At 40.5% G+C, this 17838-nt stretch overlaps 1 protein-coding gene across 1 annotated transcript in view; it reads right to left on the bottom strand.

Annotated features, from left to right (window-relative positions):
- The window catches only part of SHQ1 (SHQ1, H/ACA ribonucleoprotein assembly factor), a 90121-nt gene extending 73177 nt beyond the window's left edge, over window positions 1–16944 (bottom strand). Inside the window, 5 exon segments of the mRNA XM_032650157.1 lie at window positions 2776–2888; window positions 8847–9007; window positions 9996–10118; window positions 11787–11851; window positions 16695–16944. Coding sequence (XP_032506048.1) covers window positions 2776–2888; window positions 8847–9007; window positions 9996–10118; window positions 11787–11851; window positions 16695–16837 — 605 coding nt within the window. The 5' untranslated portion in view covers window positions 16838–16944.
- Window positions 16945–17838: the final 894 nt, after the last annotated feature.

Raw genomic sequence — 17838 nt, 5'->3', positions numbered from 1 at the left:
ACAAATATAATATTGTAAATCAAATATATCTCAATAAAAAATAAACAAACAATAAAGAGGGCCTTCTCTTGTTCCAAAAAAAAGGCACCGCAAATGCTATATGATCATTTTTGTCCCTTTTCTTATCTCATAGATATTTTGAATGTTGACTAAATTCTTTTACTTTCTCCCAAAGAAGGAAATAAATGAGATTTTATGAACTGGTTGAAGTAAAAAATATGCCAACAATTAAAAAACACTTTGCCTGGGAAGGAAAAGAAAACACCACTCTCAGCAAGAGAAAATATGAAAACTTAGCTATAATAAGCAAAAGGGAAAGGACTATGAAGGAATGTTTCAAGATGCCTTCAACATATTTTACTGCAAAAATACTACTCAAAAGGAATTATAAATGGCAAGAAATGGATAGAAAAAAAAAATAATTGTTTATGGATCATCTATATGACCAGCATTCTGCTGGGCTGCAAAACATAGGGGGCAAAAAAAAAAGTCACACACTGGTACCCATACTTTACAAGAGAGGATTTTAAAAACAATAATAATCTGAAGTCATTTATATGTGCCTTTGAAACGTGTACATTTTTGTACATAGTCAATTTACCTTTCCGCTTTAGGATGAAATTAAAATTAGTTTTCCTTAAGCTCCTAAAAACTCCGACAACATGAAGAGACATCATGACTTGTGAGGACAAGTCAAACAACTTGAAAATGTCATACATTATGCTAATGTAATATATTTTATATTATGTATTACACTGGCACATATATGTATTACGTATTACCCATTTACGTATATTGGTATAAATGTCTAATACAATGCATGCAATGTACTGTCTGCATGGTAGATAAGAATTCACAATAAACTTTTTCCTCCACTGTACTAACCGTTAAGAACAACAAAAAAAGCACTGAGCTAAAAAATTCACTGAAAATTTAAAAGAATTTTGCTTGCACTTCATTTAATACAATACATTTGGGTGAGTCAGTCAATAAGTAATGAGTAATGCAAAAATGACAATTCGCTGAAGTCTTATTCCTACCAGAAAAGTCACAAAGAACCTTTATCTCCTGACACCCACTCTCCAACTTGCCTGTGACTCAACTTAAGCCACTCGTGTAAAAAAAAATCTTCCTGGAGAAATGCGAGGAACATTTCATGCATACTGTTAAAGAAAATGTGGTTTTCTGGATAAAGAACCAGAAGATGGAGAAAAATAAGGGCTGCTTCTAATATCACACTGCTAAGTATAAATTCCAGTTTCTTGATTTTCTCAGACCATATCCCTATACTTCGAGTTTTAGAAGAGAAGAGATAGGCAGTTCTGCTAATTAAGCTCCGTCCCACTCGAAATTTCTGTCTTGTAAGGCTCAATCTGTTCTCATGCTTGCCCGGGAAATTTGGTGACAATGAAATGAAATCTTTCTGCTTTAAATATTCAGCATGATTTTAAATGCGTTTCTTCAAATTATTCTTCAGTGGACCTTTAAAATCACAATTGGAGAGATAAAGGTAATTAGAAATGGCAATGTAAATGGAGTTGAATCTCCCAGACGTCCTCCAAAATATAACCCGCCCTGCTCTTACTCAGCTTCCCTCAGGATGTCCAAGAGTTCCCCCATTCATCACTGCACTTCACTCAGCCCATTTGCACATCACAGGATATATTTCTGCCACTCCAATTAGTCTCCCACTGTGTCACAGGAGATAGAGGGTTAATCACAAGACCAACGGCAGTTAAACTGAGAGTGTACATGAAAAGGAAACACAAAATGACAAATGGAAAGACGCTTTTCAAGTCCTGGCCGAGCCACTTAGTAGTGGTGTGACCTTGGATGAGTCCCTTAACCTCCTTTCCTCAGCTGTTGTGAAAACTGAATTAAATAATCACATGAGAGCACTTGACAAGCTGAGAGCACTATACAAGTATAAGGGAATATGATGATGATAGCTGCATATATATAACAGTTTTAAAAATCGTGGGCCCAGAACTTGGGAGGAATAATAATTGAGGTCTACATCAAAACACGACTCACATCCTAGGAAAGCCACTGAGTACCCACAGAGGCCCGGGGACAACCACTTCTTTGAAAGAAGTGCTGCTATCGAGTCCAATGAGAGACATCACAATCTTTCCGAGGCAAGTGATTATTTACCTGCCCATTAATTAGATCTGTTCCTTAGACAAATATAAGCCCGATAGAGACACACGATGGCTCAAGACACAATTAATGCAGGTGGGAAATACAGCAAAACTTAAAAGTAGATTTTGTTTATACCCTACCCCAATGAACAGTTATTTGTTAATTTGAAACAGATCCTTGATTACAGGTGCCAGTGGATGAAAGTGTTGGGAAAACCCTGGATCAGCCAAGAAACGTGGGACATGTAGATTCAAATTCTTAAAAGAAATTGAAACACGTTTTCAATATATATACCATTAATCACAACAAAGAGTCTCCTGAAAAGAATGGTACCTACTATTCTCATGAATGCAATGTTCTATTTTTAAGTTTGGCGAGGAAAAAACTCAAAGTACATTAAAAGACTTCTCTGGTGCTGCAATGGGGTAATGAAAAACAGTATCTTACAAAGATCACAGAGGTGTAACAGTTGTAGGTTAATTCAAATGTCAACTAAGGTTGTGAGCCATCACTAAATTCTAGAGTCCAAAAAAGCACATACCTAACAGTTAAAAAGATACTCAAAAAATTTTAAAATACTCAACGTCAAGTAAATTATTCAATCCTCAAAAAAAAAAAACCCTCAATACTCACAGGTAATGATCAGGATCAAACTTGGCCAGCTCAGCAGCCAGGCGTTTCTGCCTTCGTTCGGCTGCAGGGGTGGAATCTGGATCCTTAAGATCGATAACATCACTCAATTCATCCTAAGAACACCCAGGAAAGAAAGAATAATTGCTATCTCCTATTTCAGCGATGAAAAATCTCATTTTGTACAAAATGCCCAAACACAGGAAGAATCTAATTGATCGGTAAGCCGTGATACCACGTGTGACATTTAGATTCAAATCCAGCAAATGTTTGTTAGACACCTAACTACCTGCCAGGCCCCGTTAGAAGCTTTCACATCAATTATGTCATCTAATCCTTAAAACAAACAAACTGATTAACATAGATTAAGGCTATAAAAGTTTAACATGAAAAACAGAGTAATCCTCTGGAAGCAAACAGGAACATTTAATTCTGCATTCATCCCCCCATTTACTCCCGGAGATTTGAAAGTTAGGAAAGGCAAGATGAAATAAATTTCTAGACCCAAGACAGAGCTGCTGCTGCCAGGGGTGCCACATCAGCAAACCAAAACTTGGTAACTTCCGTGTCCCTGTAAATACTCGTCTTGAACAGAAATGCAGGCTATCCAGTCGACCCCCGCCCCCCCCCAAGGCCAAGCTAATTCTGGGCTCTGTCCTTATTTCCTTGTCCCTTCTCACCCCTAACGAGAATTGTTAAGGGCAATTTTGATAGATATGACTTTCCACTTGAAAATTTACAAATCCAGTCCCAAGTAATATTCAACCTTACTATAATCATCTTCACCTGGATGAATACACACTGCTGTATGGCTTGTTTCCTAAGCGCAACCCTACAGAAAACAGGTGTATTAGTAAAACCACCTACAATACCACATGGTCTTTTTTCTTTTGATCAGAATTATGAAGGAAAGAAACTTTGTACAATGCAAAATACTCCTAAAGCTCTTTTTTTTTCTTTCTTCAGTCTGCCCTTTCCTACTACCAACCGCAAGGGATAGTAGGCAAACCGGAAGCAGCTTGAAGACTATTAGCTGAAAAGAAGTCAAGGGAAATAAGTTGGTAGACAGTTGTGGACGCAAACCATTAGAACAGACTTGTAAATTGAATGGTAGGTTAGTGCCTAATACCCAGGCTTAAAGTCGGCAGCTATAGCACAGCAAAATCACTACAATGAAACCAGCTACACAGAATCGGCCAGGGACAGACTAGGATACAGAACTCCCCACACAATCATAATTTCTGCACTTAAAAAAAAAAAATCTCTCATCCCTATCACAATCCACTGAGCTCAAGTAACATCAACAACATTTAATATAAGCACATTCTAGTACAATGAAGGAGCCCAGGGAACTTTCTGGAAGTCACATCCAGAACATCTGAATACTTTTAAGTACAAACATTCTGGGCAAAAATCAGATCACTGGCTGTCCCCAAGCTTAGGAAAATTTGCATTCCAAAAGTTCTTTTACAATTTACTTTTGGAAGACTCAGAATGTATTTTCCTATAGACATACTATGATAAATAACAGAGATTCTCGGGGCAGCCCGCAAGTTTATTCAAGTCAAAATAAACTGTAAATAGAGCACTCACAATACAAAGTTCACAAGTGTGCAGCAATGCTTCCATGGGAAAACGCTTTCAGAGCTCTAGTTTCACCCATCAGAAGCACCTCTCCCCTGAGCAGGACAGCCTGGACTCTTCCTCGCTTCTCTGCCTCCTTACCTGCCTGGCATCAGCTCCTCAGCCACAGAGCCAGAAGGGGCGGTGAAGCGGGCCCTGCGGGAGACAAGGACGGTGCTGTGTCCGCAGGACTCTCCTCCGCTGGATGAATACTCAGAGCCGCTTCCTGCCCAGGGACCCCAAGTCCCTCTCCCCAGCAGCCTCCAGTCCCTGGATTTGTTTCCTCCTTCGAGCCCCAAGGAGTTCCCTGCCTCCTGCCCACCATGACACACACACATTTCTGAAAACAGCCTGATGAGGTAGAAGAACTGTGACTCTGGAGTTAGACAAACTCTGAATTTAAAAGCCAGGTCCAGTCTAACTGTGCAACCTCTCTGAGCCTCAGCACCCTCACTGTGAACAAACTAGACACTCCTCCGTCACAAGGCTGGGACTACTTTCCTCTTGCTGCTGTAACGAAATGCCACAAATGTGGCTTAACACAACACAAAGGTAGAGGTCTAGAGGTCACAAGTCCAAGGTCAGTCTCACTGGGCTAAAACGAAGGCGAAGGCAGAGTTGGTTCCCTTTCGGACGTTCCGCGGGACCGTGTGCTTTTCTGCCCTTTCCACCTTAGAGGCTGGCTGTCCTCACTCCTGGCCTAGGAGCCCCTCATCACAAGGCTCCTTCTCCCTCGGCTTCCGTCATCATGCGCTTGCTTCTCTGTTTTCACTTTGACTCTCTGACCTCCCTCTCGTAAAGACCCTGTGCTTAGACAGGGCCCACCTGGATAATCCAGGATAATCGTCCCATCGCAAGATCCTCAGCCTCTTCACATGTGCGCAGTCCCTTTCGCCATGTACTTAGTACATGGGGTCAGTACGTGGACATCAGGGGCAGGGGTGAGGGACAGCATTCTGTCTCCCATAGGCTGTTAGAAGGGTTAAATGAACTAATATGAGCAAGGCCTAAGTACAGGGTGTGATCATTCAAGAACGTCAGTTGCTTTATCTCTGACTCCTGGCTCCACTGCTGTTCCCTGTGGCTCAGGCGCTGACTTCCTATTGAGAGCACATACCCTCCCTCCTCTTCAGCTGCCTCACTTGCAAGTAGTAAGAAAAAAAAAAAAAAATTGGGGAGCCAGGGAGGATTATAATGTCCTGCTTCATTATTTCATCTGGACCAGATACAAGGTCAACAACGGGGTATAATCTTTCAGACTCACATTTCTGAGGATAACTGGACCGAAGTAACCCCAGGCATTTCAAAACCTTAACTGCACCAAGAATAAACCCAGACTCTCACCATGGCTCAAAGCGCTGCAGAATCTAGCTGCTGTCTTGTACTTCAACCTCATCTCCTACCTTCCCCTTCTGGCCCAAATACACAGGAGCCACACACCAGACTTCTTGCCATCTCTGGAGCACTGAGTCTCTGCGCTTACAGCACCCTTCTCGTCATTCAGGACTCAGCAAATGTCACCTCCTCCAAGAGGCCTTCTCGGGGCCTCCTGGCCAAAACAGCACCACCCCGCCCCGGCTCTCACATCACCCCCTTGTCCTTCACTTGTATCTGAAATTATCTTGTTGATTTGCCCTTTAGACGATTACTATCTGTCTCTCCACTAGAATCCCATGAGGGCAGAGATCTGGTCTGTGTTTTTGCTTACTGTACCCCCAGCACCCTGCCTGGTGTTCACTTTCAAACTGCTCATTCGGCAAACAGCGTGTGAGGGTCTGCTCTGGGCTAGACGCTGCTCTGGGTGCTGGAGACCTGGAAATAAACATACAGGCAAGGCCCCTGTTCCCATGGGAGTGAGAATTCAACAGCCAGAAGAGGATTCTCCCCCTCCTCCCCCAGCCTCCAGACTCAGGGCGTCCACACAGCTGCGCAGCTCGTGCCCCGCAGAACGTGAACGTCCATAGCAGTGCAAGCCCCGCCCAGGCCTGTCCTTCGCACGGTCATCCGCAGCGGCCCTGTGCCCACTGGACCCTCAAGAGAAACTGGAACTAAAAAGTGAAGTTAGCATGGGGTAGTGAAATCAGCCTAAGGCATCTGTCAACCAAAGGGAAGGAAGAAAAGAGGATGAGAAATGACACACTACAGCAGGGTGAAAGTGATTCTCTTTGTTTTGAAAGCATTGCTAAGGTCACTGCTAGGAGAGCTATTTAAAGACCAGAGACTCTAGGATTGTTGCTGCTGGCAGCCACTGTCACCAGGAGCCTGCTGTGAAGCCCTGACTTGGAGCAGCCAGAGCAGCTTTCCAAAGGCGCCCTGTGGCTGGCAGCAACTTCAGAAAGGAGACAGACAGAGAGAGAGAGAGAGAGAGAGAGGGCGAGCGCACGCACGCGCACGCATCTGTATGGGGAGGGGGGTGACAGAGAATTTGTTTCAGCACACATATTTTTATTTCCATCTCAGTATCAGTATAAAATACAGATGCTCACAAGCCAACCCTGTGTAAATGGCTGGTGGGAAAAAAAATATGAAGGACTATACCCTCTCCCCCAATAAAGGGTTAAATTATTCACTTCAGAGAAGATACCTGGGTATTGGAATTATGGATGATGTTTTACTTTCTTTGTTATACTGTACTTTCAAAATGAATACGTATCACTTTTATCGTCAGAGAAAAATGAAGCTATATTTCACTTAAAGGGCTGGTGGTGGAAAGAGACTAAAAATACTAGTAAAGTATGAGTAGTCAGCAAAACTCTATGGATATTTTCTCATCCAAAGGCAGCACCAGAGAAACTATAAACTTGGGAGAAAACATTTTCTCACTAGTTGAGAAAACAGTGGTTTCTTAAACACATCATTTTAAAACAGATGTTCTCAAAGCTCTTATTTATGCAATAGTGGTCTCAGTTTCCTCTAGCTGGTTTACTAGCAGAGCAAGGTCTTAGGTGGGGGAATAAACTAGGAGTTTGGGATTAACATATATACACTACTATATATAATAGATAACCAACAAGGACCTACTGTATAGCACAGGGAACTATACTCAATATTTTGTAATAACCTATAAGGGAAAAGAATCTGAAAAAGAATATATATATATATATATATATATATTTTTTTTTTTTTTTTTTTTTTTTCTCTCTCTCATTCCTTTATAGCTTTAGACGGGTAATCCCAAAATAGACTGACTAATACTACTCTCAGCCAAACAATTAAGATCCATTTGCTGTAGTTTCTGCTGTAGAAAAAACTGACTCTACTCTTACTACCTCAGAGATGACCTGGGAATGTGATTAGGGAGAGAGAATACAGAGAAATGATAACTCAGCAGAAAAACATAAGGTTCTGAACGAAGTATCTCATCAGCAATATTTGCTCTTAAGTAACTCCCAATTTTGTTCCCTTTAAGGAGTCTTGAGAGCATTTTATATTTCTCAAGGGCAGAGGTCTTTCTAGCATCCTATTCTTTTTGTCAGAGAGTTTTCACAATGTAGCATCTCCTTAAATTTTCTAAATGGCCTTATAAAGTAGGTGAGCAAATTTATCCCTATTTTACAAAGAGCAGACAAAACTGATTTGTGGTCAAATAACTGGCCGGCACCCGAAATCTAAACAGAGGTACGAGTGGGACTAAAACATAGGTCCTTTAACTTTCCTTAGCAGACTCAAATATGTCTTACTATAATAAACCACATGCTAAGCAGGTTTAACATCCTCTACCCAGACAGGGATGAAGTTAAAATAAAAAACTGTTCGCCACCATTTCTTTCATTTAAAAAAAATTAAGACCCCATTATGTTGTTTTCTGTAGTACAAATAGAAAATAATCCAGAAACTCCATTTCATTCATGAAGTAGAATTTACTACAATGTTTGAGGAACAGAAAGAGTAATGTCATTCCTTTTTAGCCTAACTGACAAAACGATCAGATTTTAACAAGAGATTACATTCAACCCCCATCAAGAGTAAATAAACAGAAGTGCCTACTGTATATCAAGAACTAAACAATTTCATCAAAAGCCACAAACCCATTCTCACCAGGAATATTCTGTCTCATTTACATACAAAACAGAAGAGACATCAAGCCACAAGTATACGATTTTCATTTTTTAGAGGTATAAAACATAAAGCTTTTCAGGAAGTATGATGAGAGAGGGGTTCTGTTCTGTATTTTGGAAACTTCAAGTCTACAATAGCAAATGAAGTGGAAAAAAAAGGAGACCAGGGCACCTTCCATGTGTAAGCGCAGTGAGACTGGGCAGCACAGCCAGTGCAACGGAAGGGAGTGAACGTCCGTGTAACGACTACGTACAAGGAGCTGTGGTTTGTGCTCTAAATACGTCACCTCCTACAATCTTCATAAAAAACCTCCAGGTATAAGCAGAACTGAAATTAAAATACGCAAATAGTAAAACCCTTGGTATATACCAACGTCTTTTAGAAAAACATACCTGTAACCGCTGAAACACTCCTGAGCGTAAGTTTCCAAACCCATAGTGGCACTCCGGATTCAAAGTACTTTCTGGTACCTCTTCATAGGGGGACTGTTCAATTTCCCAATCAAACTCTTCATCGTCATCTTCTACTCCTTCCTCAGAAACCTCAGAAGCACCTAAATGTGCGAAATACTAATTTGTTAAAGCGTTGGATTTCCTAGGTACAACCTGGGGAAGAAAAAGTATAGGAAAAAAATGCCTGCCCATGTCCCCAAAAGACATGTATAAGGATATGAATAGCCCCGCTATTCTTTTTTTTCTTTAATTGAAATACAGTTAATGTACCATACTAGGTTCATTACAGGTGTACTACATAATGATTTGACATTGGCAAACATTATGAAATGATCACCATCTGTCTCCTTACAAAGTTATTACACTACTATTGACCATATTCTTTACACTGTATATTACATCACTGTGGCTTGCTTATTATGTCACTGGCGGTTTGTAAGTCTTAATCCCCTTTACCTATTTCGCCCACCCCTAGTCTCACTAATCTTATTAGCGAAAAAAAAAAAAAAATAGAGCCAACCCAAAGTTCCATCAGTAGCAGGATGCATAAATAATAAATGCAATGAAAGCAAAACATATCTCAGCTATACGTGGATAAATCTCACAAAAATGTTATGTGAAAGAAGCCAGATAGCAAACAACGCCTACCGTATGAATTATATATACAATTCAAAACCAGGCTACACTGAGGGTAGTGGTTACCTTGGAGAGTAAGGAGGGTGAAATAACCAGGGTAGGATTCCAGGATGTGGGAAACGTTCCATTTCTTGACCTAGGCAGTGTCCACTTTATATTTACTACACTGAATTGTAACCTTCTGATTTTAGCTCAAGAGGCCAATATTTTGCCAAACACAGAGATGCTATTTCAATTCGTCCCAAAACATGACTGACCTACAGGTTCAACAGAGTTGTTTCTGTCTTTAACTTATGTGTCAGCAAATGAACTATTTTCACATGGTGTCACCTTATCTTGTCACCTGAAGTATTTTCTCCAATTTCCTATTTGCTATATCCCTTTTCCCCTAGAAACACACAGCATTCCAAATATTCGTTTACCTGTATTTCCTCCCAAAGGCAATAAACATACCTATTTCTTCCACAAGTGGTTTTGCAGTCCTGGATTTTCTTGGTGCCAGTAGAGCAGTTAACATGTTCAGCCCTTCAAAATGCTGGCCAGGAGTTTCTTTGGGCAATCGAATGGTAAAAATTCCTTAAAGATAAATTTGTTTTATGCTTAGCTAGATTTAAAAATTCAAAGACTTCACAAATACAGTTAAGAAACAGGTATCTTGGTAAACTGTAATTCTATTACATAGAGCTCCAAAATTACGCCCTTATTATATAGTTAGTGAAAAAGGCTCAAACAAGATTTTTCAGAACCACTGTTTCAGCTGTCACCTCTATGAGAAATTAATCTGTTAAAGCCACAGAATGCTTAAATCCTACCCAATATCACCTTCACCTATTTATAATAGTAAAGGTTCAAGTCAAAAATGCAATGGCCTGAGAAGGCAATAGCTTAGGGTTACCCGTAGCTACTCATAAGATTTATTTCTGGACTGGGGGGGGAAAATCAGGATACTTAATCCAATGAAGAACAGCAGCAGTTTCAAATATACATGAAATCTTAAATAAGGCAATGACGGCTTGATAAAGTTCTTGATATCTCAAGAAATATATCCCTAAAGTCTGTCTAACGCAGACCCAGATTCCATCTGTGTACTCCTTTTCTTTCCTTGACTGGGTTTATCAGCTTCATCTAGGCTTGCCTATGAATGGATTACATTATTCACTACTCTTACATTTTAAAACAGTTTACCTCTTTCAGTGCACTTAACCCATATTCTAATGTATCAGCTACAACTAAACCCAAATATTTCCACATATACAACCTTCTTAAACCCCCATATACTTTCAAGATTTAATAACTTTACTCCTGTATGCAACTTACTGCAATTAAAAGCAGATTTACTACCTAGAAAGGCAGTTTCATTATACTTTATTACCACATTAGTTATACTGTGCTATGGGTTAGAACTTTGTCATTTAACTCTTTCATCCCATCTTTCCTCCCTTACCCTAGTTCACTGAGGTCAATAAATAGTCACTGAATAAATCACACAACAGTACACAAGTTTATTCTTACTCCAGATCCAGTGACAAAGGAAAATCCAGTGGTTTCTACAGAAGGAAAATAAATGGTTTCAAGACGAGTTGAAATGAAGGGCTTATCAATTAGGAGTAGAAAATTCAATCAGCCTTTAAATGCCCCCTATGGACAGTTTCTCTCTCACCTACATGTAATTAAATTTTAAGATTGAAAATTGCACAAGAAAAAAGAACATATATACAAATACATATATATATATATAAATATGAATATATATACTGAATCACTTTGCTGTACACCTGAAACTAACACAATATTGTAAATCAATTATACTTCAATTAAAAAATAAATTTTTAAAAACTGTAATTTTTTAATTAAAAAATTAAAAAAATTTTTAAAAAGAAACATTCGACTCACAACTTACAAAAATCATCCACATCTTTTCTAATCAGTCACCTCCAACAATCTAACTTACTAAATGGAGGGAGAAGTAGGAAATAAAACTTCTAGAAAGCAAAGCCAGAGTATATGACCAATTGAACTTTACTTTAAAGAATATTGTGAAGTACTTTAAAGGACTGAGGAAATGTAATTGTTAAAAATCCATGAATAACAGGCACTGGACATTAAGAAACGATAAAGAGTGACAGGGGCAGATTGCACTTGCCATACACCTAAAGGTCCCCGTAGTACATGAGATTATTATTTAACTACTCCAACAGGAAGAATCCAAAGAAAAAAAACTAACAAAAATTCCAAAGGCAATACCTTTATCTGCAGCATAGGATCCCTGCTCGCTTCCATTTTCTACAATTCTTCCAGGAAGGGTTAATCTGCAGATTTAATAAAAGGTCTCATGAAGTCCTTAAATTACAAAGCATCATAAGGGACCATCCGTGATAGTAAACATCAACAATTTTAAAAGGATAATCCTAGCATTTAAATTTTACAAACTAAATAACTTACATTTCTTCTCTAGCTAAGAAGAAATCAGAGATGACTCATCTTTCTGTTTGAATAGGCGCTGTCACTGATAAAACACTTAAAAAGAAAAGCCACAATAAATATTAGATATCATTACTGTTACAGTTTTTTCCCTTCCTAGTGGGAGTTATTTATATACCTGGTGCCTGATACAGCATGGGCTCAATAAAAGTGTACTAATTAGCTTCCAAAAAAAAAAAAGAATCAAGAAATGAGAAAGAATAAAGAACCAACAAAACCAACTGTTTATATTGGGCAAATTACTACTTTTAAGTAGTACAAAAAAAGGCAGAAAGCAAAAGGGTTTTTCTCATATCTCATTAATACTATATGGGGATTTCCCCCTCTTTCCTACTGAAGGACATGAACTGATTTCCCTGTTTGCAGTTTTACTCTGGGTCAGTCAGTCTTCCACCGAGGCCCCAAAAGAATTCTTCTAAAACAGAAATTTGATTGTCACTTTTCTATTAAAAAAGCTTCTCTCGCTGCCTTGATACTGACTAGACAATTTAAACTCACCAGTACTACATGAGGCCAACTCCATTCCACTCCAAACTTAAAATATGAACCTCCTTTCCTCCCACACCCCCCTCCTCCATGCCACCTATTCTAACATCATCACCATCATCATCATCATCATCATCAAACTTGGCAGACCCCAAAAGGTCCGGGGCTTTCCAACCTACCTACCTTTGATCCCAATGTTTCCTGAAGCTACAACACATTTTCCAAACAAAAATCTCTTCTAAACTCAGCCTAAAGATTCAGTTACGAATAAATTAGTTTGTTATCATGCATACAAACACTAACTTTACTCTCAGAATCTAAATTAAGTCCTTTTGTGGACTTAAGTCCAAGTTGTGCCATTTACTAGCTCTGTAACTTTCTTGGTACAAGTTCATTAACTTCAAGGCTCATATTCATCATTCATAAAAAGGGAAAAATAACAGAATCTATCCTAGGGTTACTCTGAGGAAGAAAGGATAATGCAAAAAGCTTAGTGGCTAGTACAGTAGGCAAGCATTCAGAAAATGTAAACTATTATTATCATCTCCCTTTTCCTAAACCCTTTGTAACTATAGAGTTAAATTCATAATGCGTGATGGTGAAATCATATTCACTCACAGATCTGCCTTCCCCACTAGACTCTCAATTCCTCAAGGACAGGGGTGAGGTTTTATCCATCTCTGGTATACTGTAGCAAACTGTATTTCCAAAGATGGTCCATCTCACATCACTCCTCCCAACAGTGCAATCTATGTCCCCTCCCCTTAAAAGTGAGTGGGCTTCTGGAACTGTTTTAACCCATATAATATAGAAGTGACACTGTGATTTCTGAGGTTAGGTTATAAAAGATGACATGGATTCTGCCTTGCTCCCTGGAATATCTGCCCTTAAAACCTTCAGGTATCATGGAAGTGGTCCAACTCCCTGAAGGAATCACAAACTAGACCATGAAAACAGAACACACAGGGAGGTCCTGAGACCACTCGAGAAGAGATTCCCTCCTCCACCCACCCTATCAGTCCCCAGTTGCTTCAGCCCTTCCTGTCCCAGGTCTAGCCACCATGTGACTACAACTAAATTAAAGACCTCAAGCCAGAACAGCTCAGCCAAGCCCTTACCAAATTCCTAAGGCACAAAAACCAGGAGAGGGAGTTAAATGATTGTTGTTTAACACCATTAGGTTTGGTTATTTAGCAGCAGGTAACTGCAACAGTAAGATGCTCTTAATAAATAATAATACCCACCATTTATTGAATACATAATTACCAGGCACAGTAATAAGGATCATGCATGTATTATCTCAATCCTCATATCAACTCTTTAAGATCACTAATATTAGTTCCATTTTACAGATTAGGAAACTGAGACTAAATAACTTGCTAAAAGTCACAGAACTTTAAGTGTGCTCAGACCCACAACTCCCGAGCCTCTGCTACCCAAGGAATGGATGAATTTGTATTAAAACTACTCTTTAAATTGCTTCACACGTCCTCTTACTTTGTCTTCATTAAAACTCCCAAACTTAAGCAAGTGGCTTTTATTTTGAAATTTTTATTGTATTGTATTTATTTTACAATCCTATCTCATTTGATATCTTTTCTCTGAGCCTCTGCACTCTCATCTGTAACATGGGTAAATAACAGAACCTACTTTATAGGACTGTCCTAAAATCAAGTGAGATAATTTACATAAAGCAGTAACCTGAAGTAAAAAGTCAATAAATGTTTCTTAACACCATCAGCGTCTTCTACCCATTCTTCATGTTCTGGCTTAAATGTCACCTCTTCAGAAAGGCTTTCCCTGGCCACTTTGTATAAACCCAGGCTCCTTTTTATTCTCTATCAGTGCACTTTACTTTCCTTCAGAGAAATTACCACAATTTGTAGTTATATGTTTACTTGTTTATTGTTTTTCTCTCCCCACTAGAATGAAAACTACGTAAGACACCACCACATCCCCAATACCAAAAACAGAGTCTGGAATATACCATGAGCTCGATAAATCAAGCAAAAGAACGAAAGAGTGAAGAAGTAGGGAAATGCAATATATTCGGATAGATGGATTAAGTTAAGGCCTAATAGATGTCTGAGCAAAACTGGTTCAGGCCCAGTGAAGGAACCAGCTCAACTCAAGAACAATGTCTGTGCTGGGAAAGTACTTAGTTGGGCAGGAAAGGTAGGCTGGAATGAGAAAGATGAGGAGAATGGATTTTCCCTTGGCGGAAAGGAGAGAACAAGGTATTGACAATGTTAAGTAAGAATAATCTGGCTGTGTCCTCTCTAAAATGGGGCTAATAATAATGCCTATCTCTAAGGATCGCTGTCCAGGTAAAATGAGACAATGCACTCAAGTACTTAACCCGCCACCTCGCACTGCTTGCCTGCCACACGAAAGGGGAGGAGAAGGGGTTAGCTGCAAACTGCTGTTACGGTTCTTCAAGGAGAAAAATGCAAACAGACAAGTGCTGAAGGTCCCTCCCTGAGGCTTGGGGGGCAACAACCACAATGAGGGGGCAAAAACCAAACAGAGAAGCAGACAACGAGGAGGTAGGAGAACGAGAGGACTTTGGCGGCGGTGGGGCCAAAGAAGGCGAAAATTTCAGGGAATAGGGAGCGGTCAGCCAAGAGGTCAGGGAACAGAACGTGGACTGAGAAAAGTCAAATGGACGGGTCAGCTGGGAAGTCAGCGCGCGCTGTCCCAGGGCAAGGACGACTAAAGCAGAGCGAAAAGAAAACAGAAAAAGGGACAAGAACTAGGGCAACAGGACAGAAAATGGAAAGGCGATATAGTCCCAAACTCCACGTTTTACAGTGGCTCCGGAATCTCTTCCAGGCGGGGATGTAAGAAGGTTTAAGAAAGGATGACCTCAGAATGGGAGAAAATATTTGCAAATGAAACAACTGACAAAGGATTAATCTCCAAAATTTATAAGCAGCTCATGCAGCTCAATAACAAAAAAACAAACAACCCAATCCAAAAATGGGCAGAAGACCTAAACAGACATTTCTCCAAACAAGATATACAGACTGCCAACAAACACATGAAAGAATGCTCAACATCATTAATCATTAGAGAAATGCAAATCTAAACTACAATGAGATATCATCTCACACCAGTCAGAATGGCCATCATCAAAAAATCTAGAAACAATAAATGCTGGAGAGGGTGTGGAGAAAAGGGAACACTCTCGCACTGTTGGTGGGAATGTGAATTGGTACAGCCACTACGGAGAACAGTATGGAGGTTCCTTAAAAAACTAAAAATAGAACTACCATATGACCCAGCAATCCCACTACTGGGCATATACCCTGAGAAAACCATAATTCAAAAAGACTCATGTACCAAAATGTTCACTGCAGCTCTATTTACAATAGCCAGGAGATGGAAACAACCTAAGTGTCCATCATTGGATGAATGGATAAAGAAGATGTGGCACATATATACAATGAATATTACTCAGCCATAAAAAGAAAGGAAATTGAGCTATTTGTAATGAGGTGGATGGACCTAGAGTCTGTCATACAGAGTGAAGTAAGTCAGAAAGAGAAAGACAAATACCGTATGCTAACACATATTTATGGAATTTAAGAAAAAAAATGTCATGAAGAATCTAGGGGTAAAACAGGAATAAAGACACAGACCTACTAGAGAATGGACTTGAGGATATGGGGAGGGGGAAGGGTAAGCTGTGACAAAGCAAGAGAGTGGCATGGACATATATACACTACCAAACGTAAAAGAGATAGCTAGTGGAAAGCAGCCGCATACCACAGGGAGATCAGCTCGGCGCTTTGTGACCACCTAGAGGGGTGGGATAGGGAGGGTGGGAGGGAGGGAGGGAGACGCAAGAGAGAAGACATATGGGAACATATGTATATGTATAACTGATTCACTTTGTTATAAAGCAGAAACTAACACACCATTGTAAAGCAATTATACTCCAATAAAGATGTAAAAAAAAAAAAAAAGAAAGGATGAGCTTCTGCAACATCCAGAACGCACGCCTGGAAGAGTTCGCTTCCTCAGCACGTGCTGCAGGGACCTCGGGAAAACGTAGTCGTGATGCTGAGAAGTGCTCTCTTGTTCTTTCATCCTCCCTCGATAAGCAGTTATTTAATGAGTGAATAAATGTATAAATGAATCCCCAAAACACGCTTTTCCCGGAGCCAGGCACCCGCAACTCGCCTGAGAAAGTACGGCTTGGCGTAGAACCTGAAGTCGACCCCCTCGAAGTAGACGTCGAACTCGGAGACCCGGGCGTAGGGCACGCGGATAGCGACAGTCAGGAAGTCGGGGTCCTGGCTAAGGTCGAACGCCGGGGTCAGCATCACCACGCCGGACTCTGGTGCCCAAGTCGGTCACTCTCGCAGCAGTCGCAGTCCTGCCGCTCAAACTCTCCAAGAAGTCCCCACGCTCCGGTGCCCCTTCTGTTAGACACGGCGCTTCCGGCTCGAGGCGGAAGTGCTCGTGCGTGAGAAAGGAAGTCCCGCCCCACGGCGATCTCCGTGGAGACGGGACGCTGTTAGTGGGGAGGTGGAGAAGGAAAGTGGTGAATGAGCCTTTGGGCGCAGAAATTGAACCCAGGGCATAACTTGGAAGAACCTGGGCTAGAGTCTGCCTTAGACCCACCAAGCCTCTTTGGAGGTTCTTAGAGATGATTTGAACATTGGCTTTGCAGGCAGAGAGACCCGCGTTTGAATCCCTTCTCTCCTATTCGCAGCTGTAAGACCTTGGGGAAGTTACAAAACCTCTCTGTACTTCAGATATCTCTTCTATAAAATGAGGCTGGAACATAGACTCGTAGAGATGATGTGAGTACAGCACGGAATTATGCATGTAAAGCTCTAACAACATACCTGGCAAGTTGTCAGTGTTCGGTGTGTTGGAGCCGTCACCGCAGTAGCCACAGAAGCATCGTTACTGTGGTTTTCCTTAGTTCTCACCTGCTTTGTCAACAATTCCCCTTTCTCCCTCTCCCTCTCCGTCTGTCTCTACAGATTTCTATCTCCTCCTTCTCCCCTTACACGTCCCTCTCCCTGTATCTCTTTCTGCCACTTTCTCTCCTCTTCCTAGCTCCTATTTAAACAGAATTTTCTTGTTTAGAGAGCGTCCATCCCACTTAGCTCGTTTAATCTACACTACGAACTCCGAAGAACACGACTCACAGAGATTAAGCAGTATGTCTTATGATCATGCATTTTACAATTACCAAAACCCAGAATGTCTGACTCTTAAACACTGTTAGTGCCTGCAATTGACGAATTGCAATGCCTCTGTACTTTACCCTCTTTCATTTTCTCACTTTTCTCCTTACACTTAATCGAGGTCC

The sequence above is a fragment of the Phocoena sinus genome, chromosome 11, assembly GCF_008692025.1.
Source record: "Phocoena sinus isolate mPhoSin1 chromosome 11, mPhoSin1.pri, whole genome shotgun sequence".
Classification (NCBI taxonomy): domain Eukaryota; kingdom Metazoa; phylum Chordata; class Mammalia; order Artiodactyla; family Phocoenidae; genus Phocoena; species Phocoena sinus.
Note: the sequence above shows the minus strand (reverse complement) of the source record. Positions and strands in the feature narration are given on the sequence as shown.